The 22,113-nt window shown below is 56.9% G+C and overlaps 1 protein-coding gene across 1 annotated transcript; it reads left to right on the top strand.

The window, feature by feature from the left end:
- The first annotated feature begins 9,924 nt into the window (after nucleotides 1-9,924).
- BHLHE40 (basic helix-loop-helix family member e40) lies at nucleotides 9,925-15,368 on the top strand. Its single transcript, XM_070391391.1, has 5 exons — nucleotides 9,925-10,262; nucleotides 10,426-10,495; nucleotides 10,761-10,868; nucleotides 11,744-11,867; nucleotides 13,095-15,368. The coding sequence occupies exons 1-5, from the start codon at nucleotides 10,183-10,185 to the stop codon at nucleotides 13,949-13,951; spliced, it is 1,239 nt and encodes a 412-aa protein (XP_070247492.1). The 5' UTR covers nucleotides 9,925-10,182; the 3' UTR covers nucleotides 13,952-15,368.
- Nucleotides 15,369-22,113: the final 6,745 nt, after the last annotated feature.

The raw sequence follows: 22,113 nt of genomic DNA, 5'->3' as shown, positions 1-22,113 counted from the left end.
TCGCCATCACTGACCTAGGGGTTACTATTAACGAACCTGCAGCCCCCCACTGTTATCTGGGCCCCCACCGCCATCTCTCTGCGTCCGCACCCTTCAGTCCTGACCCTCAAATCACACTGGTCTTTTTTTTTTTTTTTTTTTTTTTTTTTATATATTTTATTGATTTTTTACAGAGATGAAGGGAGAGAGATAGATAGTTAGAAACATCGATGGGAGAGAAACATCGATCAGCTGCCTCCTGCACATCTCCCACGGGGGATGTGCCCGCAACCCAGGTACATGCCCTTGACCGGAATCGAACCTGGGACCCTTCAGTCCGCAGGCCGACGCTCTATCCACCGAGCCAAACCGGTTTTGGCTCACACTGGTCTTATACCTGGTCCTCGCTCATGCCCCTTCCCACCTCCAGGCCTTTGCCCCTGGGGCCCCCTTGCCCATGGCCCTTCCAGCGAATCTCTGATGGCGGCGCCTCTCGTTCCTTAGGTCTCATCCTAGATGCTCCGTCATCAGCCGGGCTGGTGGCCTCCTCATCTTTCACCCATTATCCTCTCTCTTGGTGCCTCGTTCAATTCCTTCTGGGCAGTCATCATGCTCAGAAACGGATTTTATGTGTTTCCTCCTGGATGGTCTGTTTCCCGCCTCCAGGACGGAGGTAACATTTGTGTTTCCAGCACCACAGAAAGGCACTTGCTGGGAATAACGTGTGTGTCCCTAAAGCTCACGTGTGGAAGCCCTCACCGCAATGTATGTGATGGTACTGGAGGTGGGTCTTTGGAAGGTAATTAGCATTAGATGAGGGTGGGGCTCTCCCGGTGGGATTAGTGCCCGTGTAAGAAGAGATACTAGAGAGCAAACGCGCTCTTTCTTCCTCTCTTTCTCCCTATCCCTCCCTCTTTCCCTCCCTCTCCCCCTCTCCATGTGAGGACACAGGGAAGGCAGTTGTCTGCAAGCCGGAAGATTGCTCTCTCCAAAACCCAAAACCCACCATGCTTGCCCCTGATCTTGGAGAGCCAACCTCTAGGACTGGGAGAATGTAAATGTCTAATGAAGCCGCCTCAGGGACTAAGACAGCATCCACTAAATCGCTGTTGAACGAGCAAAGATATAACCTCCCGTGTACAATCAGGAGCAGCTACATTTCATAACCTGAATGGTCCTGGTGTTTTTTTTCACGTGTCCGTTGGCCAGGGCTTCACCCTGTATTTGTCAGGACATCGTGACATGGAGCTTCATTACACACACCTTGCCCATGCTTCAGTGCTTTCGCTCTCACAAATCCCTATCACCGCTGAACGTTATCGGGAGATGCATCCAGGCGAAGTCCATGTGCACAGCTGGCTCTCAGATCAGATGTCTGAACTAACCAAGCTTATCCGGCAGACGGCATTCATTTTATTTTATTACTGGAGGCCCGGTGCACAAAATTCGTGCACTGGGGCGTGGGGGAGGTTCCTCAGCCCACCTTGCCCCCTCTCACAGTCTGAGAGCCCTCAGAGGATATCCTACTGATGACAGGAGGCAATCTGGCTGAACAGGGTTAATTTGCATACTCACTCCTGGTTGGCTGGTGGGTGTTGCGGAGGGATGGTCAATTTGCATCTTTCTCTTTTATTTTTATTTTTTTTTAATATATTTTAATGATTTTTTTACAGAGAAGAAGGGAGAGGGATAGAGAGAGTCAGAAACATCGATGAGAGAGAAACATCGATCAGCTGCCTCCTGCACACTCCCCACTAGGTACATGCCCGCAACCGAGGTACATGCCCTTGACCGGAATCGAACCTGGGACCCTTGAGTCCGCAGGCCAACGCTCTATCTACTGAGCCAAACTGGTTAGGGCGCATCTTTCTCTTTTATTAGCGTCGATTGTAAATGCTGGACAAGCCCTGGCTAAGGCGCTCAGTGGTTAGAGCCCTGGACTATACATGGAAGGGTCATGGGTTCGATTCCCAGCCCCGGTCAGGGCACATGCAGGAGGCAAACAACGAAGTGTCTCTCTCACGTCAAAGGCAGAAGGAGGGAGCATTTGCAATCACTGGTGATAAGCAGAACTCAGCTGCAATGTGAACAGATTTATGGTAGCTGCCTGTGGGCGGAGGAGGCAGGGCCACAGGTGCGCCTTCACCTACTACCTGAACTTGCCCCTGAGTCCTCACAGGGGAGAGGTCACCACAGGTGGGCAGGGAGAAGAGGCACTGGGCTTCCCCAGGGCGTAGGGAGCTGCTAAGGCCCACGAGGGGTGAAGGGCCGGGAGAGATCTCCAGGGTGCAGGAAGCTGGGGTGGAGGGCGGAGAGACATGGAAAAGCCATCAGCCGGGCACAGAGCAGGCAGGCCTCCCACGGTTCGCAAACCTGTCAGCTCAGTTTTGAAGTCCAGGCAGGTCTCAAGAATCTGAGCAATGCTCAGACCCAGGCTCCGCTGAGGGGAAAGTCCTACCCCCACCTCAACATATCTGAGAGCAGTGGCGACCGGAACCAGAGAAGAAAGCGACAGCAGAGCCAGAGCCAGGCCAATCACAGGTCCCACTGACGCAGCCTCTCACGGGGGAGGGGCTCGCTCTTTGGGGAGATAAATATTATTTGCTTTGTACCCTACTTTTCTTTGCTACATAATAGTCAGCAAGCAATAAAAGAATTCAAGGCCTATGGGAACGCAAGAAAATTCTTTCTCGTGGTTCATGTAGAAAAGAAGCAGTAGACGCAGATCCAGAGGTAGGCTAGCAGTTGAAATTGCCAACGTGGGATACAAGATACCTATGATACGAAAATGTTAACAAGGTCCCATGGAAAGCAAGACAGCAGGCATGGAGAGATGGGGGATTTCAGCAGCGTAATTGAAACTAGAAAAAAGAACCATTTGGAGATGGCAGAAATGGAAAAACAGTATTGAGAATAAATTCATTAGATGACTCAACAGCAGAGGAAACTGTGCATCTGACAGGGTTTGGGCTAATTTTAAACAACCCAACATACATGTAAATGCTGTCCCAGAAATAAGAGAAGAGGGACAACATGGCGAAGAAGTTGTCGCAGCTTTACCAAAACTGATGAAAAATATCAACTCGCAGAACCAAGACAGTCAGCACACCCGAAGCAGGAGAACTACAGAGAAAACAGACCTAAACAAAGCAAAGCCGAACTGCTGAAAAGCAGTGGCAAGAGCTAACTCTGAAAAGCAGTCGGAGGGGGGGTAAAAAGGCATGAATCGAAGGAATTTATGATACAAATGACAGGTGACTTCACTGGCACCACGAGGGGCCAGAAGACAACAGGACCTCTTCAAAGTGATCACAGGAAAGCACTGCCCCATCGCACTTCCAAAATGAAGATGAAATAAAGACCTTTTCAGACAGATGAAAGGGCGGGGGGCTTCACCTCCAGCAAACCAACACGACACGGAGAGCTGACGGAAGTATCTCTGCAGAAAGGACCCCAGAAGGAAACTCGGATCCGCAGGAGGACACGAAGAGCAGCAGCAGCAGCAGCAGGTAGGTGGGCCGATGTCAAAGACCTTTCACAGTGACATACCTCCCCCTATACCTCTCTCTCCGTGGATGATATTTTAAAAGACTGTTGACTGTTTAAAGCAACCCCCACATATTATATATATGAAGAAATAAAATGTAGGAAAACCAGCACCAAGGTGGAGGGGGAATAGACAGAGCGATATTGTCGCGAGGTTCTGACACGCCTGTAAAGTTGTATACCAGTATTTTTTTAGATACTAAAAAGGGTAGCCTGAGGTGACTCAAAGATGCACAGCATAATCTCTAGAGCAGAGGCTCCCAATGTGTGGTCCCCAGACACACAGCAGAGGCAGCATCCGAGCTTTCAGAGAGGAAGGGACATGGAGAGAGAGAGAAACATCCATGATGAGAGAGAATCATGGATCCGCTGCCTCCTGCAGGCCCCCCACTGAGGACCGAGCCTGCAACCCGGGCATGTGCCCTGACTGGGAATCAAACCGTGACCTCCTGGTTCATAGGTCGATGCTCAACCACCGAGCCACACCAGCCGGGCTGAGATGCCCATCTGTTTAGCTCGATCACCGATCTGTTTTAATAAAACCTTCAGCTGTTTCTCATGCACGTTAGGTTTAAGGACCACTGCCCTATGACCACCACCAGAATACACCACCACAAAGTAGAACTCAAAACGGGAGATAAAATGAAATGATGAAAAATTGCAATACACCCACAAGAAGGGAGGAAAGTAGGAGCAGAAAGAAAGCAAGAATGGGGTGAGTAGAAAATAAATACCGAGATGGGAGATTTAAACCCAGCCATATTAATAATTACCTCAACTGTAAATATAGTAGCCGTCCCATAAAAAGTTAGAGATTGTCGGACTAACATAAAAGCAAGATACAATAATATGCTTTTTACAAATATACAATTCTCTTATAAAGACACCGGTTGAAAGCCCAAGAGTAGAAAAAAATTAGTATGCAAACACCAAGTATAAAAAAGCACATGTGGTTATGTTAATCTCAAAGTAGACTTTAGAACAGTATCAATCCTAAATGTGTATGAAACTAAGAATAGAGTTCCAAAATGCATGAAGCAAAAACGGACAGAAATGGACAAAATCTACCCTCATCGTTGGAGAGCGTTACAGACTCCTGTGTCCGTAACAGCAGGACACAGAGGCCAAACAATCAGCAGAGAGAGGCATTCGAATAGAGCTGTCAACCAACCTGACCCAGTTGATTTCATACCACATGGTAAAATCCACATCGGACATTTATCAAGATAGGCTATATTCTGGGCAATAAAAAATGTCTGGCCCGACCGGCATGACTCAGTGGTTGAGCATCGACCTATGAACCAGGAGGTCATGGTTTGATTCCCCGGTCAGGGCACATGCCTGGGTTGCGGGCTTGATCTCCAGTGGGGGGCCTGCAGGAGGCAGCCACTCAATGATTCTGTCTCATCACTGAGGTATCTCTCCCTCTTCCTTCCTCTCTGAAATCAATAAAAATATGTATTTTTAGCCGAAACTGGTTCGGCTCAGTGGATAGAGCGTCGGCCTGCGGACTGAAGGGGTCCCGGGTTCGATTCCGGTCAAGGGCATGTGCCTTGGTTGCGGGCACATCCACAGTAGGAGATGTGCAGGAAGCAGCTGATCGATGTTTCTCTCTCATCGATGTTTCTAACTCTCTATCTCTCTCCCTTCCTCTCTGTAAAAAGTCAATAAAATGTATTTTAAAAAAATATATGTATTTTTAAATGTCTTAACAAATGTCAAAAAATTAAAACCTACAGAGTGCATCTTCTGACCTAATATTAATAGATTAGGAATCAACCATAGAAAGATACCTGGCATAGCACACCTGTTTGGACAGATGAACTAAAAAATAGTGGTAGCACCAAAGGCTGGTAGGGACACAGAGAAAGCAGGTCTCTCACACATGGCGATTGGGAGCACAAAAGGGCGCAGCTGCTCTGGCTAATAGCTGGTCAGTTTCTTTGAAAAACTAAACCTGCGTTCCTGTGGGGCCCAGGAATTATACTCCCTGGCAACTATCCCGGAGAAGAAAACGCATGTCCGCACAGAACACACGTGCTCTTATGTTCACAGTAGGTTTATTTCTAGCAAAAGCGGGGAACAGCTCAACTGTCCTTCAGTGCGTAAATGGCTAAACCCACTATAGCCCATCTCTATCATGGAAGAATATTACTCATAAGTAGAAAGAAACTTGCTATTGAGACACAACCACATGGATGGATCGCAAGAGATTATGCTGAGCGGGGGAAAAAAAAATCAGTCTCAAAGGTTACATACGCTAAGGTTCCACTTATATAACATTCTTTAGATGATAACATCCTAGAAGCCGAGAACAGAGGAGAGGGTGGCCGGCATCGGGGTGGGGGAGGGAGAGCGGGCGTGACTAGGAAGGTGTAGCACGGACGGACTGTAGAGAGAGCGGGCAGTTCTGCATCTTGATTGTGGTGGCGGTTACATTAATCCACACAGGTCATAAACCTGCATCGGGTTATGCAATACTCGCACCGGTGAGTTCCTGCAAAGCTAGTGGAATCTGAAAGCCGTCTGTGAACTGTGCCAGTGCCGATGCCCTTGTTTCGATCGTGTGTGTCACCACCGAGGAACACCGGGCGAAGGACTCAGGGAACTTCTCTGTATTATTTTTGGAGCTTTCTGTGACTGTACAATTTTTTCAAAAGGAGAAAGGTTAAGAAAAATGCGCAAATATCTGGAAATGAAACAAATCTCCTCTAAAAACCCTTGATTCAAAGAAAAATCACAAAGGTTATTAGAACCTACTTGGACCCGAACGACACAAAAGCAAAAACAAAAACCAAATATTGTGGAATATTGTGGAATGCTGTGAAAACAGTGCTTGGGAGGGGGAAAAAAATTAGCTTTCAACACTTATAACAGAAGAGAGGTTTGAAATCAATGATAGCGCCTCGCATCACCAGAGACTAGAAAAAGCAGAGCAAGTTAAATCCAAAATCACTAGATGGGTAACACGGGACCAGCGACATCCTCTGAGTCTGTCAACAAAACCTCTAATAAGTTAAGGCGTTAAAAAAATTGGAGGTTGCATAAACATGACCTCTGAGCAAGAAAGGTGGGGGTTATGTGCGGGGGCTGTAACAGTAACCCTCAGTGTCCGTTTCCCCGAAACGCTGAGCCCCACTAGGGCTAGGAAAGAAGCACCTGTCCTCCCCGCCCCTCGTACAAAATCTGCTCTCTCCACGCTCAGAAGAGACGGAACAGAGAGGGCCCGGAAGTGTCGGGGTGCCCTGCACAGCTGCTGGCGCTCCATCGCACACCTCTGGGGGGAGCTCTCGCCATCTGCACTGGGAGTGGCGCCCCTGCAGTTGAGCGGTGCACGGCCAGGCAGCCACAGCACAGTGACTGACCAACAGCACGGGCCCAGGAGCCCAGCCTGGGGTCTGTTTCCAAACCTAAGGCCCAGGCCTAGAGCCGAGGGCAGGTTACTTCCCCTCCCTGTGCCTCCATTTCCCCTCTTTTTTTTCTTTAAATCCTCACCCGAGGATATTTTTCCATTGATTTCTAAAGAGAGTGGAAGAGAGAGGGAAAGGCAGAGAGAAATATCGATGTGAGAGAAACACATCCATTGGTTGCCTCCTGCATGCGCCCCGACCAGGGCCGGTGCCAGGGGAGGAGCCTGCAATCGAGGTACATGCCCTTGATCAGCCACATCAGCTGAACTGTTAGTTAATATTTTCAATTATAGGTCAGGTAAAGGCAAGAAGTATTGAAAACTCTAACAAATTCTAAGAAGCGGAAGCGGAGAAGTCTGGGTTCATACCAGTCTTGCAGACGTGGGCGGGCCGGCGTGGCTCAGTGGTTGAGCATTGACCTATGAACCAGGTCACGGTTCCATTCCCGGTGGGGGCACATGCCCGGGTTGTGGGCTTGATCCCCAGTGGGGTGTGCAGGAGGCAGCCGATCCATAATTCTCTCTCATCATTGATGTTTCTCTCTCTCCCCCTCTTCCTTCCACTCTGAAAGCAATAAAAAAAATAAGAAGAAGAAGAAGAAATGCATAAGAAGAAAGCACAGACCAGGGCAGGCTGCATGGCCTCCCGGTCTGGGGCTCTACTCCCAGCCATGGCTGAGATGGCAGAAGCCAGAGGTCTGTTCCGGGAGGGAGGGAGGGAGGCCAGAGCGACGCTGCGCCCCAGTGAGGTCAGTCAGTCAGCAGTTAGAAAAGCAGGCATTTCTCACACTTGCTAATGAGCTTGACGCTTGTGAAACATCAACAGGAAGTGGGAGCTCTCCAAAGCGCCCCGGAGGAAATCCACTCCCAGTGTGGTCGCAGGTCTCCAGGCTGTCAAGGTCACTGCCAAGTCTGATCACTCACACACACTCACACTCACTCACACACACACTCACACACACACACTCACATGCTCACACACACACACACTCACACGCTCACACACACTCTCACACACACACACTCACACACACTCTCACACACACACACTCACACACACTCACACACACACACACTCTCACACACACACTCACACGCTCACACACACTCACACACACACTCACACACACACACTCACTCACACTCACACGCTTGAGGCCGTCTGACCCCCTTGCTCAGCCCCTCCCGCAGCCAGGGCTCCGGGCCGGGCGGGGGGCAGGGGCTGGCCCGGCGCTGGGAAAGGCTGACAGTCATCTCTCCACCCGGGCGGGCGGGCGGGCGGCGGGGCAGCGCCGAGGTCAGTGAAATCCCCGCCGGGCCTGGTTTTAGTCATGAATTTCCACCGGCCCCGCCCCTCCCGGCTCCGGCCGGGGCCTGGCAGCCGCTTCCCCGCTCCCGGCCGCGGAGAAGGTCACCGCGCCCGGACCTCTCCGGGGAGCCGGCGGGGCCTGGGCACGTGGAAGCCTCGCTGCCCCGGCTTCTCCCCCTCCTCCTTCCCCAGGCACCTCCGTTCGTAGAAATAAAACTAAAAAACAAAACCACAAAACCGCAAAAAAAATTTTTTTTTAAACCTTATGTTTTTTTCCCTGCGGCCAGTGCAGCCGGTGGCCCCGATATAATTTCCCAGGCTCCTTCCCCGGTGCCCACCGGCCCTCCCGGAGGTTCCCGTAAACGCGGGGCAGAATCGCGCTTATGGCTCCCGTGTCCCTCCAGCGGGCACCGAGCGGGGGCTCGGGACGCGTGGGCAGGGAACGCGCGCCACGCTCACGGCCACGGGCGCGGACTCCCCGCCCGCTCCGCGCAGCCCGCACACAGCGCCGCCCCGGCCCCGGCGGGCGGGCGCGGGGACGGCCGTCCTGGTCTGGGTCCCCGGGCGGCGCGGCGGCCTGAGCCCGGCCACGTGAAGCGTCCCGCCCGGCCGCTGCGGGGCAGGCGTCGCCGCCGGTTGTGTAACGCAGCAGCCGGAGGGGAGGCGACCCGGACGCCGCGCTGGGGGGGGGGGGGGGCGCAGGAGGGAGGGAACGCGGGGCGCCGCTGCCTCGGTGCTAGACTACGGGCTGTGGGTGGGGGCACCCGGGAGGCGCGCACGTGGTTGCCCGCGCCCCGTAGGCAGTGCCCGCGGGCGGAGCTCGGGGGAGCGGGGGCGCCGCGCACACCCTCGGCGGTCAGGTGCGCGCAGCGTGCTCGCCCGCGGCCTCGGCTGCCCCTGCGCTTGGCCGCCCGCCCGCTTCCCATGGGGTGACATCCGCCCCGCCCCTCGGCCCCTCCCCGCGGCGGGCGATTCCTGGACGCTGGGCAGCGGGGTGGGGGCAGGGCAGCCGGGACGGGAAGAAACCCCGGCCTCTGGGGAAGGCAGGGGGCCCGGCGACTCCCTCCGCTGCGCGCGGGCTCCTGCGAGCGGCGGGCGGGGCGGGAGGAAGCGGGCTGGGCCGAGGAGCGAGGGGATATTCCTCTCCTGCCTTGAGTCAGACGCTGGCGGATCCGTCCTCCCCCGTCCCTCCCGGGAGACGGGAACTTACTTCATTTCCCTGGGGCAGGTTCGCCCACGTTACCACCCACCCCCTGGCTCCCCTTCCAGCCTCGGCGGCCCCCCTCCACCTCCCCCACCCCCCGCTGGGCAAGACCCAAGCTGCGCTGCCACCCCCTCTTCGGGGAAAGGCAGCCGCACCGCAGACACCTGGGGGCCCGGCCGGGGTGGGGGTGGAGGCCCCCCTCGCAGCCGCAAGAGCGTTGTCCAACACGTGAGGCTCATGTGATGGAGCCGGGGGAGGGCGGGCCGGGCGCTCCTTCCCTCCCCGGCAGCGGCCAGACGTGCCTGGAGTCACAGGGTAGAACACGTAGCTCCAACCCACCCACTCGCTCCCATTTAACCCAGCCCGCAGCCTCTCCATTACTCCGCGGCTCCCCCCCCCCCCCGGCCCCCGCCCTCACGGCCCCCCCGCGCTCCTCGCGCCTCCCCGCCCGCCCCACTTCTCATTCACTTGGCTCGCGCGGCGCAGAAGGCGCAGGGAGCACACACCGCCAGGCTGTGCGCAGCGCCGGAGCCAGCGGCCGCCGAGACCCCGTGCACGCCCCCCACTGAAGCGAGCAACACCTCGCGGCTGCCGCTCCCGGCAGCCCGGCGCATTTCGGGGAGCTCGTCCCCAGAGGAAGCCCAAAGCCGAGAGGCTCCGAGGCGCCTCCAGGACTGCCCTCCCCCGGTGCTCGCCTGCAGACAGGAGCGCACAGTGGCCCCGGCTCGCCGTGCCATGGAGCGGATCCCCAGCGCGCAGCCGCCCCCCTCCTGCCTGCCCAAGGCACCGGGACTGGAGCCCGGGGACCTACCGGGGTAAGTGGGCACCCCTGGCCCCTCAGAGCCTCCACTCCAGCCCTACGTGCCGCACCGCTGTCGGCTCGGAGCAGTTCCGGGCGCACCCGGGGGTCCTTGCCCGCCAGGCTGTGCAGCCCGGGCGCACGCAAACTCACCACCCTCCTGGCCCCTCTCCCTGCAGGATGGATTTTGCCCAAATGTACCAAGTGTACAAGTCGAGGCGGGGAATCAAGCGGAGCGAAGACAGCAAGGTAAGATCCCCCGCGCCCCGGGAACCTCACGCAGCCCCCCACGCGCTGAGTTTCCAAGAAAAGTTTTCTCACTCAGAGGCTGGAGGGGGGTCTGCCAGGTGCGGGCGCGGCGCCTCCCCCAGCAGCGTGGAGAAGAAGGGGCAGGAGTGGGTGGCTCAGGGTGTGACTGCCGCGCTGCCCCGACTCTTCCCGAGCCGCGGGGTGGGGAGGAGAGGGCTGCTCGCCCCGGCCTCCGGCGCCCACCGCCTCCCCGTGCGCCTTGCAGGAGACCTACAAACTGCCGCACCGGCTCATCGAGAAAAAGAGACGCGACCGGATTAACGAGTGCATCGCCCAGCTGAAGGATCTCCTGCCCGAACACCTCAAACTTACAGTAAGTGAGAAGCTGGCCGCGCTCCCAGCCGGCTCCCCGCCTGCAGGGCGGGGGTCACTCGCCGCCTGCAGGCCCCGCGGGGAACTGCAGAGCCAAGGGCTGGGTCCCAGCCGGGGCGCCTCTGTTTGGGGGTACCCTTGCCCAGGGCTGGGGTTTCCGGGTAGCCTCATGCCAATGAGTGAGAACCGCTCGGACTTCTCCAAGTTGGCGCCAACCCCAGCCGGCCTTCCCCTCCATGAGTTTTAGACTTTCCCTTCTGGGGCGGATGTTCAGGGTTCCTGAGTTTTCTGAGTTGAGTGAACGACCAACACGCAGATTTTATTTACCTGCTTTTCTCCCCCTCCTCCTTTTTTTTTTTAATAAGAGGACCCGTTTTGATGTGATTTTCATGTCCTGTCCTTTCTTGGCAGTAGCCAGTAGCTTACCAGCGTGGCAGCCTTTGGTTGGGGAAAGGGCAAAATAGTATTTGGGGAGGAAGCAGAAGCCGGGTGAGCTGGGCGTTAGGAGACGGGGTCCGGGAAAGCCTCTTGCCGCCAGGCACAGCATTGCCTCCGGGACGACAGGCGGCCGAGGAACGTTAGCCGGGTTGGGAGGGAGGTCGCTGGCCGCAGCTGCTGGAGAAACAGAAACGGACCTGCCAGTGCCTTTGCCTCAAGTCGCGGCTGCTTCCAGGCGCCTCCAGGGACAGGGGCACTCGTCTTCCTATTCTGTCACCAGGCGTATATATTTCCTTAATCTGTGCCTTTAAAATTAAACTCAGCCAACCAGGAAAGGCTCCCTCCCCACCCCCCCCACCCCCAGAGGTTTCTCATTGCTAACGAGTGTCCCAGAGGCAGGCCCTGTGAGCGCGCTGCTGACGCAGGCTGTTTCTGCAGACGCTGGGTCACCTGGAGAAAGCCGTGGTGCTTGAGCTCACCTTGAAGCACGTGAAAGCCCTGACGAACCTAATTGACCAGCAGCAGCAGAAGATCCTGGCCCTGCAGAGCGGGCTGCAAGCCGGTGAGTGCCCGTGCCTGGCCCGCATCTCCGGGGGGCGCGGGGGCCTGGGGGAGGGGGGCTCCAGCACAGACAGAGAGCCTGCGGGCCCAGCGCCTGCTCTTAGGAACATTCCTGCACCGCACAGCGTGTGCACGTTCCCGCTGGGGGAGATGCCGGGTCAGCGATCTCAGAGGTCAGGCTTTTCGAGTGGCGCACAGCTGTGCCACCTGGGGGGGCGGCCTGGGGGTCAGATGGTCACTGGTTCCTGGGCATTTTGGCTTCGGTGTTTCTGGGTTCCAGGAGTTTCCCCCTTCCTCGTAAAATGCTAGGCCCCTGGAATTCGCATGTGGGTGTTCACAGTTGTTCCTTGGAGGAGGCAGCGCGGGCATGCCCCCGTGTTTTCCTGGGTCTCTGCTTCCTCGTGGCTCGGTGTGTGGCATGGCCCTGGCAGGGTGACAGCAGGAGTTTTTCCTGCATTTCATGTGGTTCCCTGAATAGCCACTAGGTACCTCGGCGAGTTGCGCAACCTAACGAAACTCCTGGCGTTTCATCATCCGTCGCTACTCACCTCCCAGAGAATCACACTCACCCTCACCTTCCAACCTTCCCTACGGCCGGCCGGCGGGGGGAGGAGTCCTGCCCACTCCCTCATCCCATCCTTCTCCGCCCTCCTGCCGGGTCCCTCGCTGGAAACAGATACTCAAACCTGATTTCTTGAGGCTTATGGATCGAATACATGGCAAAGGCTTGAAAGAGCCTGTCTGTTTAAAGATGGCAGCGTGACTGTCGTGGGAATATGTCACTGAAAATTAGGTTGCTTGAGGTGGCATCATTCCTTCATTCTTTCATTTCACGGCCATCTGGCCTCTGTCCTTCCTGCTGCGGTGACGCCGAGGTTGTGACAATGGACTCTTTGGGTTAGAAACACGCTCGGCTTCCCTGGCCGGGTCCCTTGTCCTGAGAAGTCAGGGACCCCCTACACATTCCACCAGGGGGACGCTGGCTCGCCTGTTATTACGGTCTGGTTCTCTGATGGATCTTATGCAGCCATTACACCCATTTGGTTTCCATTTGATTCCTTACACATTTCAGGGCAGCCCACATCTTCTCTGGCCGTGTTCCTTCTAGAGTTAGGAACACAGATGCCCACGTGTGTTCGCAAACAGGGGAGCACCTGGCCTCGGGGGGCTGGTGTCCGGGTGAACCCCGGGGCCTTCTGAAATGCCTTCTTCCTCCGTGTCCACCCAGGTGAGCTGTCGGGGAGGAACGCCGAGGCGGGGCAGGAGATGTTCTGCTCGGGCTTCCAGACCTGCGCCCGGGAGGTGCTGCAGTACCTGGCCACGCACGAGCACACGCGGGACCTGAAGTCCTCGCAGCTCGTCGCCCACCTGCACCGCGTGGTCTCGGAGCTGCTGCAGGGCGGCGCCTCCCGGAAGGTGTCGGACCCCGCGCCCAAGGCCGCGGACTTCAAGGAGAAACCCGGCGCCCTGGCCAAAGGCTCCGAGGGCCCCGGCAAGAACTGCGTGCCCGTCATCCAGCGGACTTTCGCCCACTCGAGTGGGGAGCAGAGCGGCAGCGACACTGACACAGACAGCGGCTACGGAGGCGAGTCTGAGAAGGGCGACGTGCGCGGGGAGCAGCCGTACCTCAAAGGTGACCACGGACGCAGGTTCGCTGCCGGAGAACGGATCGGGGCCATTAAGCAAGAATCCGAAGAACCCCCCACGAAAAAGAGCAGGATGCAGCTCTCAGACGACGAAGGCCGCTTCCCTGGCAGCGACCTGATCGGACCCCCCTTCCTGGGCCCACACCCACACCAGCCCCCCTTTTGCCTGCCCTTCTATCTGATCCCGCCGTCAGCCACCGCCTACCTGCCCATGCTGGAGAAGTGCTGGTACCCCACGTCCGTGCCGCTGCTCTACTCAGGCCTCAACGCCTCCGCCGCAGCCCTCTCCAGCTTCATGAACCCGGACAAGATCTCGGGCCCCTTGCTCATGCCCCAGAGACTCCCCTCTCCCTTGCCATCGCACCCGGCCCTCGACTCCTCCGCCCTGCTCCAAGCCCTGAAGCAGATCCCCCCTTTAAACCTGGAAACCAAAGACTGAACTCTGTAGGGATCCTGCTGCTTCGCTTCCCATCCTCCCTTTCAAAAAAAAAAAAGTGTGTTTGTGTGAGCGCAGGGCGACTGTTCCAGGGTGTGTGCCAGGGCGTCCGACGCAGCGGGGAGAGGAGCTAGGGGTGGGCGTGTGGGCTGTGGGTTGGTTTCGGACCTTGGGCCCCTTCGGGACGCCATGAAGGATGGCCTGCCGCCAGGAGACTTGGGGGGGTTGTCGCAGGACCTCTGGGCTTGTCCCCACCCAGAGAATAACCCCTGGCTACCAGTCAGCTGGGTTTTCAAAAGCTTCCGAGGCTGGGTCTGTGAGTCAGTCTCCGCTCTGGGATCCGGCCAGTGGCTTTGAGAAAAAGGTACTTTCAAAAGAGGGCTTTCCAACGCACAGTTCCCAGCCGGCTCCCCTGACCCCGCCCGCCTCCCTTGCACCCTGGCCGTGACTCACCGCGCAGGGAGAGGGCAGCCAGGCCCAGCTTTCCGCTAAGTGGCGAGGTGGCCCACGGGCCTCGCACGATCCGTGGTCTGGGGAGATTTCCGCAGGCCCGCTCCCCACCCTGCCTCCGCGGCACGGAGAGCGCAGTTCCCTCCCCCGCTTTCGGGGCGATGATGCGCTGGCTGAGGAACTGAAAGGGCCTCCGACAAGCCCAGCTGCCAGGGGTGTGGGCGCGGTCCCCGGGGGCCTCGGGCACCTGTTTCCAGGTCTCGCCGTCCAGGGAGCCACACCAGGGTCTGAGAGATGCAGACGCCTAAGTTCCCAGCGCCCCCAAATGCATCAGGCTGCCTACCATCGCTACCTTCCACCAGCCAAGACTCGGTTTTCGGTTCTGGCCTAAAGCTCCTTGTAACCAAGCTTAGCTTCCTGAAGGCCTGCCTGAGCCTTTAACAAGACCCTTTCCGTAGCCTAATGCCCTCCCTGCCCCACACGCACACACGCACCACCACCACCAGGGCACGTGGAGTCTCCTTCCGAGAAGGTTTCAAACCTCTTGGTCCAGGGGACCTGTCCTGGACTTGTCCAGCCAGGCCCGCACCAGCCCTGCATTTTCCAAATGCACGACGCTTGGCCGCCGACCGTGTTCTTCTCACTCTTTCTTTCCCTGTTTTTTATTTTGGTATCAAGTCGTTGCCTTTATTTGTAAAATGGTTATAAATATATATTATATAACTCTATTCAAGAGGAGACTTTCAGGTGTTTATTTGTATAACTACTTGATCTGCACCTCGAGGACAATGAATGTACTCCTGTTCCTGGAGAGAGGGCCGTGTCTCTTTTGCTCGGGGGAGAGGTACAGTGTTTATATTTCGGAGCCTTCCTGAAGGTGTGAAACTGTAAATATTTTTATCGATGAGTCGATGTTGAGTGGCTGTTTTAAAGGACTGAATAAAATCGTGCTCTTCCCGTGGAAGGGAAAGATGGTGTCTTGCATTTCTTAGAAGAACCCGATGGTGAGGCGTGGCTGCCCCTGCCCTCTCCCGGTCTGAAGGCGGCGACTAGTTAGGTGACTAGTTAACCGCGGTGCCCAGCCTTGTCTCCAGACACAAGGAGCCTCGTCAATGTCATAGCAAATATTTGCTGAAGTTTGGGGTTTTGTTTCTTAACTAACCTTGGCGAGAGGTTTATCATCACCTCATACTTCCTTCCATGGTTAAGCAAAAAAGGGCATCTCCCACCCCACGCCCCCTCCCCGGCCACCTTCCTTGGGATCTGGCAGAAAATCAAAGAATGGAACCGGGGCCTCGGTGTCTGGGGAGCGTGGAGGAGGGCGGGCAGCGGGGGGGAAGGTTTCCTACGTTCTGCCGGAGCGGTCACTGGCGCTGGGGTACCCGGGGCCGCCTGAATGTTTCGCGTCCAGCAAGGTCTGATGGATTTGCCATATCCTGCCTTACTGCCGCTGAAGGCAACATCCCATAATTATTTTCTACATCCTTCCTGCGCTTCCTCTCCAGGGGCGTGTGTGTGTGTGCGCGCGCACAAATGAATATCACTGTTCCTTCGTCAAGTGCTCTTTTGAAAAGGAAAACGTTCCCTGGGAAAAGAGGTGGGAAACGGCCGGGTCCAATGTCCGTGCCTCCCCCGTCACCCTCCCAGAGGCGTCCGATGCCAGTGCCTGGCTGGCCACGCGCCCACCCGCCCCCGCCCTGCCCCCGTCCTGTCCTCCAGCCCTCCCTTGTCTGGGTTCCGGACAGGGAACCCGTGGCCCCAGGCCCCTGGGTAGCAGTCACCAGGCAGAGGCACCCCCTGCCACCATGAGCGTTGGCTCTAAGTGTCACCTTCCTGTCTCCTATGAGCCAGCAGGCGACACGAGCGTGGCCTGGCTTGTGTGGGCCGCAGCGGCGGGGTCTGAAGGCACAGGTGTTCCCAGACAGCTCGGTGCCCGGGCAGGAGCCCCAGCCAGGAGGGAGGAGGTGGACGTGGGTGTCTGTCGCGCCCATGGCCACAGGCCTGCCTTGGACTCATAGCGTGAGCGTTCTGAGTGTCGGGTAGCAGACACATGGCAACCTGGCAGGGCTCCTCCGCCCGGCACCTGGGGGCCTGATCCGCCCCCGAGTTCTCCATGAATCGCTAGACCTTTTTATTTTGTATGTTTTAGGTAAAGACCTGAACAAGTCAAGTTTATCCTGGGGATGGAGCTCAGGGCGGAAACCGAGACCAAACTCGTCCTGCGTGCCCCCCTCTCCTGGGCCATGACTCAAGGGCTTGCTGTGAGGACAGAAGGAAGTGGTTGGAGCGACCTGCATTACAAAAAGTTTTGCGGGTTCAACACATAGTCAGCGGAGAAGCCCCCCCTGGCGCCTGCCCGTCACACGCCCCTGAAGTGGCAGCTGTGGTCCCTCTGCCTCCTTCTGCTTCTGTTTGCCCTTGACCTTCCTCCAGCCGAGCTGAGCCGGTTCCAAGTGTCTCCGAGGGAGATGGGGACAAAGAGGACCTCTGTTTGAAAAGGGGTGTGTGCGTGTGAGGGGGTGAAGCTCTGGTTTGGGGCCCAGGAGAGGTTGGGGGGGGCGAAGGGAGGGGGAGGCGGCGAGGGAGCGCAGGCTGGGGCTCTGGCCGCATTCAGACAGGGCGTGATCTCCGCCCGCCGGGATGGTCTCACCCAGCGCTGACCTGCCTCGCCTGTTGACACAACTTCACGTTTCCGACTGCAGCCTTTCATGTGCGGCCCGCGGCTAAATGCGGCTGCCGGTTCCTGGAAGCAGACGTGCCTGGCATCGCGTCAGCAGAAACCTGATCCCTGGGGAAGCTGGGCACGGCTGCAGGATCGCTGGGCCCCCAGAATAGGGCCTGGCAGCGGCGCCCAGCAGGGGGGAATCCGGGCGCTCACCCCCGCCCGCCCGCAGGGCAGGGGCGGGGCAGGGAACTGGATTTAGGCAGGGCCTGGGACAAGGGCCTAATGAACTAGACGTTAGCAGCTTCCCACGGGTCATCGCTCATTACTGAAGCCTGACAGCCCAGCAGGACCATGAGAGGTGCTTACTGTTGTAATTCACAAATAAAAGCAGGCTGAGAGAGGGCAGGGCGTGTGCCCAACCTCACACAGCTTTCGAGTCACTGGACCATTAATGGGATGGTGAGTGTGTTCGACTGTAGCTCTGTTGGGGTCCAACCCCAGCAGGTCCAGGGGTCCCCAAAGGTGTGAACGGAGTCGGCGAAGAAGGAATGGCATGGGGTCAGCGTTCAGTTGATCAGCATAGCGAGGTTCTCCCTCCAGGATCTCCAGCGAAGTTCTGGTCAGGATCTCCAGCGAAGTTCTGGTTAGGAACTCCAACGAAGTTCTGGTCAGGATCTCCAACCAAGTTCTGGTGCCATGTTCTCTTGCTAGGTTCTCCATCCAGCTTCTCCAGCCAGGTTCTCCAGCCAGGTTCCAGCCAGGTTCAGTCGCCAGGTTCTAGTCAGGTTCTCTTGCCATGTTCTGTCTAGATTCTCCAGCCAAGTTCTGTAGCCAGGTTCTTTCCAGGATCTTTTGCCATGTTCTCTCCCTAGGTTCTGTCTCTAGGTTCTGTCTCTAGGTTCTTCAGCCAGGTTCTACCCAGGTTCTTTTGCCATGTTCTATCTAGGTTCTCCAGTGAAGTTCTGTAGCCAGGTTCTGTCCAGGATCTTTTGCCATGTTCTCTGGCTAGGTTCTGGTTAGGATCTGATGAGGTTCTGATGAGGATCTGATGATTATTGTCTTGTTACATCCATATTTATACCAGCCGATTTTAATCCTGTCAACAGGCCGATGCTCTACCCACTGAGCCACACCAGCCAGGGCTGACCAACTCTTTCTTTGCTTCCTTACAAATACCATCCCAGGGTCAAAAGATGGGCCCTTTCTCCCGCTCAAGAACTAACAGGGCAGGACTATCCCAGCAGGGGGGGTGGGGGGGGCTGCAGGGTTACTGTGCTGAGAATGAGAATCTGGTTGGAGGAAATTCCATTTCAAAGTGGGGGGGGGGGCACTGCTCATCTCATCTCCTAGGGTTAGGAGAGGCGGGGAGGGGCCTGGGGCAGGCGCTACACGAGGACCATGGGATGGGCAGTTTTCAGGGAGGGGAACTCAAGGAGACGGGTGGGGGGGAGGCAGGGAGTGGCAGGAGATGGAGACTGAGTTTCAGGCTGTCCCCCTGGAAGGGAACCTGGGCGGGTGAGTGGGGACACCAGGCCTGCAGCCCCGGTGCCCCCCCAGCCCACCCGCCCCGGCCCAGCCTCCGCTCTGGCAGGTCCCCGCTCGGGCTGGTGAGGGCCACGCACGCGGCTGGCGTGTGGAGCAGGGCCAGCATCTCAGGGTGGAGCTTGACGCGCGGCCAGCTCTCTCCTGGGCCCCGGCTCCCCCCGCGAGGCTCCCAGAGACCGCATGTGTCGAGTTCCCGAGTGGTTTCATATCAATCCTCTGTGTTCACCGGATCGGCGTGTTCTCCGGAGACCAGAGTCCCTGCACCACGCGGTGGCAGGGGGGGGGGGGGGGGGGAGGGGGGGGGGGGCCTGGCTTCTCACCGCCTCTGACCAGCTTCCTCTCGCTCTGTCCTGGGCATTGTCGGGGTTTGAACAGCAGGCCCGTGGCTACAAACCATCGCAGACGTGTGGGCCGGTGCCCGGCTGCAGCCCCCGCCCCAGGCACGGCCGTCACTTTCCCGCCTCTGTCCCAGCCCCAGAGGGAGGCTGAGGCCACTCACAGCCCCCACCCCCACCCGTTTATCCCAGGCCATCTGTCTGGCCCGCGGACCGTGGAACATGAGCCGGGAGAAGCCTCTCCCATTGGCCGAGGAAGCCGCCGGCACCGCCATCCAGTCTTGTGATGGGACTGGATGTGGGCCCAGGGGTTCCTTCCACTATCGACGGCCCCTCCCTCCCGGGAGGCATCTGAGCAGACACCCAGGTGGGGTGTCAGGCGGAGTCACCTGAGGCTGCGGCCTCAGCGATGGGACCGATGGGACCGCAGCCTGCGCTACGCCTGTCCCCGGCCTGCGCCCCACCCTCCGCCGCCTGGGAGAGGGCGAGGGAGGAAACGTGCGCTTGCTTATTGTTGGGAGAATGAAGGTATTTTTGAAACCTCCTTACGGATGGTGTATGGAGGCAGAAGTTACACCAGCGGTTCTCAACCTGTGGGTCGCGACCCCTTTGGGGGTCGAACGACCCTTTCACAGGGGTCACCTAAGACCCTCAGAAAACACATATATAATTACATATTGTTTTGTGATTAATCACTATGCTTTGATTATGTTCAATTTGTAACAATGAAAATACATCCTGCATGTCAGATATTTACATTATGATTCATAACAGTAGCAAAATTACAGTTATGAAGTAGCAACGAAAATAATTTTATGGTTGGGGGGTCACCACAACATGAGGAGCTGTATTAAAGGGTCGCGGCATCAGGAAGGTTGAGAACCACTGAGTTACACAAACGGGGACGATGAAGGAAACAGTCCATTTCGGGGGGCGGAGGGGGGATTGTGTGTTTTGTAAAGTTTTTATTAAAGTATCTTATTATTTGTATCTTTTTGTTTTTAGTACAAAAGTAGACAGGAAGCGCAAAAGGACACAGAAACAGTAAGAAAAACAGCCCTATTTAAAAATGGGCGGAGGGTCCTAACAGACATCTCTCTCAAGAAGACCCACTCGCGGCCGAGACGCACGTGGATACGCTCAGCCTTGTTAGTCATCAGGTGCAAATGGAGCCGCAGGGAGGCGCCGCTTCCCGCCCACGGGGACGGCTGCCGCGAAGAAAAACAAAACGGAAAAGAAGCGTGGAGGCGCCCGAGGGGGTCTGGGACCCTCAGACGCGGCCGTGGGGACGGAAGGGGCTCGTGCTGTGGAGACGGCGTGGAGGTGCCTCAGAAAGTTCAACCGCGTCCCCGGGTCACCCTGAAGCCCCGCTCCCAGGGACGTGCCCGAGGAACTGAGAGCAGGGACCCCGGCGAACACAGGGGCACGCGTGCTCGCCACAGCCCTGTGGTCACGGATGAAACAGCCAACACGTTCGCCTGCAGATGAACAGAAAAGCACAATGTGCCCTCTCTGGACAAGAGGCTAAACAGAAACGAGGGCCCGGCCGGCGTGGCTCAGTGGCTGAGCGTCGACCTGTGAACCAGGAGGTCACGGTTCGACTCCTGGTCAGGGCACATGCCCGGTTTCGGGCTCCATCCCCAGCGTGGGGCGTGCAGGAGGCAGCCGATCCATGATTCTCTCTCCTCACTGATGCTCTACCTCTCTCTTCCTCTCTGAAATCAATAAAAAATGCATTTGTTAAGATAAAAATACAGAGAAATGAGGTACGGGCGCGTGCTTCCACAGGGATGAACCTCAACAACGCGATGCTCAATAGAAGCCAGACGCACAGTCACACTCCCGGCGGTGGGGTTGCTGGGTCAGCAGCGCGGGCCCCTGTCTTCCCAATGGCTGTGGCCAGACTGCTGACCACCGGCTGTGCTGGTTCCCGTTCCTTGGCAATCCCGGAGGGCTGCCTGGCTGGGAGGCAGTTTGCAAGGAATGTCGGAAGTCTTGGAGCACGTGCATCGTTGAGCCGGGAGTCACCGCCGGCGCCTGGTTCCCAGCACTGACCTCCAGGCGTCATCCTGAGGGGGTTATTGGTCGGGTTTGCAACGGTGACGTGAACTCCAAGGATGGTCAGCTCTGTGCCGCTCTTAGTAAAAAAACTAAAAATAAAAAAATAAATGAAAGTCAGAAAAATGGCCTAGAAGAGGCGGTTGAGTAGGTTATGGTGTGCGTAAGTGCCGGAATGCCCAATAGTCCCGATCATGTGGGGAGAGGATGTTTATTATTTATTTATTTGCTGTTAAGGGGGAGAAGGGAGGTCACAAAGCAGTGTGTTCGGAATGACGCTACTTTTTAAATAAAGAATGACGGGCCTCCGCCCCAGTCGCCTCTCCTGTACAATGAGTTCAGTGGCAGCAGCTCACTGGGTTGTCATGGGGATGAATGGGCTAACATGTCCAGGATGCGGAGACCGGGGTCCTGCACGGAGGAAGCGTGTGGCAGGCTTGGCTAAGATCCTGTCGTCGTCGTCGTCATCGTTGTGGTCGTTGTCGTTGTTGTTATTATTAACTAGAGGCCCAGTGCGCGGATTCGTGCACTGTGGGGGGCGTGGCCTGCGGGGATCAGTCTGCTGTGGGAGCGCCGCTCATCCTGGTCAGCTGAGTGGTGCTCCCCCTGTGGGAGCGCACTGACCGCCAGGGGCCAGCTCTTGCATTGAGCATCTGCCCCCTGGTGGTCAGTGCGTGTCATAGCGACTGGTCAACCGGTCATTCCACCGGTGGGTCGCTGAGCTTTTATATATATAGATTATATTATACTTGCACAATGCAACACAGTTTTAACCATCTAAGCAGGACATAGAGTTACTTGTTCCTTTGAGAATTTTTGCTTTTCTATATTTTCTTTTCTTCTTTTTTTTTTTTTTACAAGGAACACGCGTTGTCTCTGTGATATGTATTGTATCGCGAAGGGCTAAGACCAGGACAGGGATGGACTCCCGAGGCAGTCTTGGAAACCTGTACCAGCAGAGCCCAGGAGAGGAGGGGGGAGAGAGGCCAGGGCTTTGGGGGTTGCCAGCTCAGCCCTGGGCGAGGCCAGTCCTACCCACCAGGAAGAGGGCAACGCCCTCCAGGAGGCGAATGAAAGGGTGGGGGGAGGGGCCTCCCCCTGCCCACAGGCCC

This window comes from Myotis yumanensis, unplaced genomic scaffold (assembly GCF_028538775.1).
Source record: "Myotis yumanensis isolate MYYU_CA2020_CCGP unplaced genomic scaffold, mMyoYum1.0.hap1 SCAF_14, whole genome shotgun sequence".
Taxonomy (NCBI): Eukaryota; Metazoa; Chordata; class Mammalia; order Chiroptera; family Vespertilionidae; genus Myotis; species Myotis yumanensis.
The sequence above is the reverse complement of the archived record's forward strand: the minus strand, read 5'-3'. Positions and strand labels throughout refer to the sequence as shown.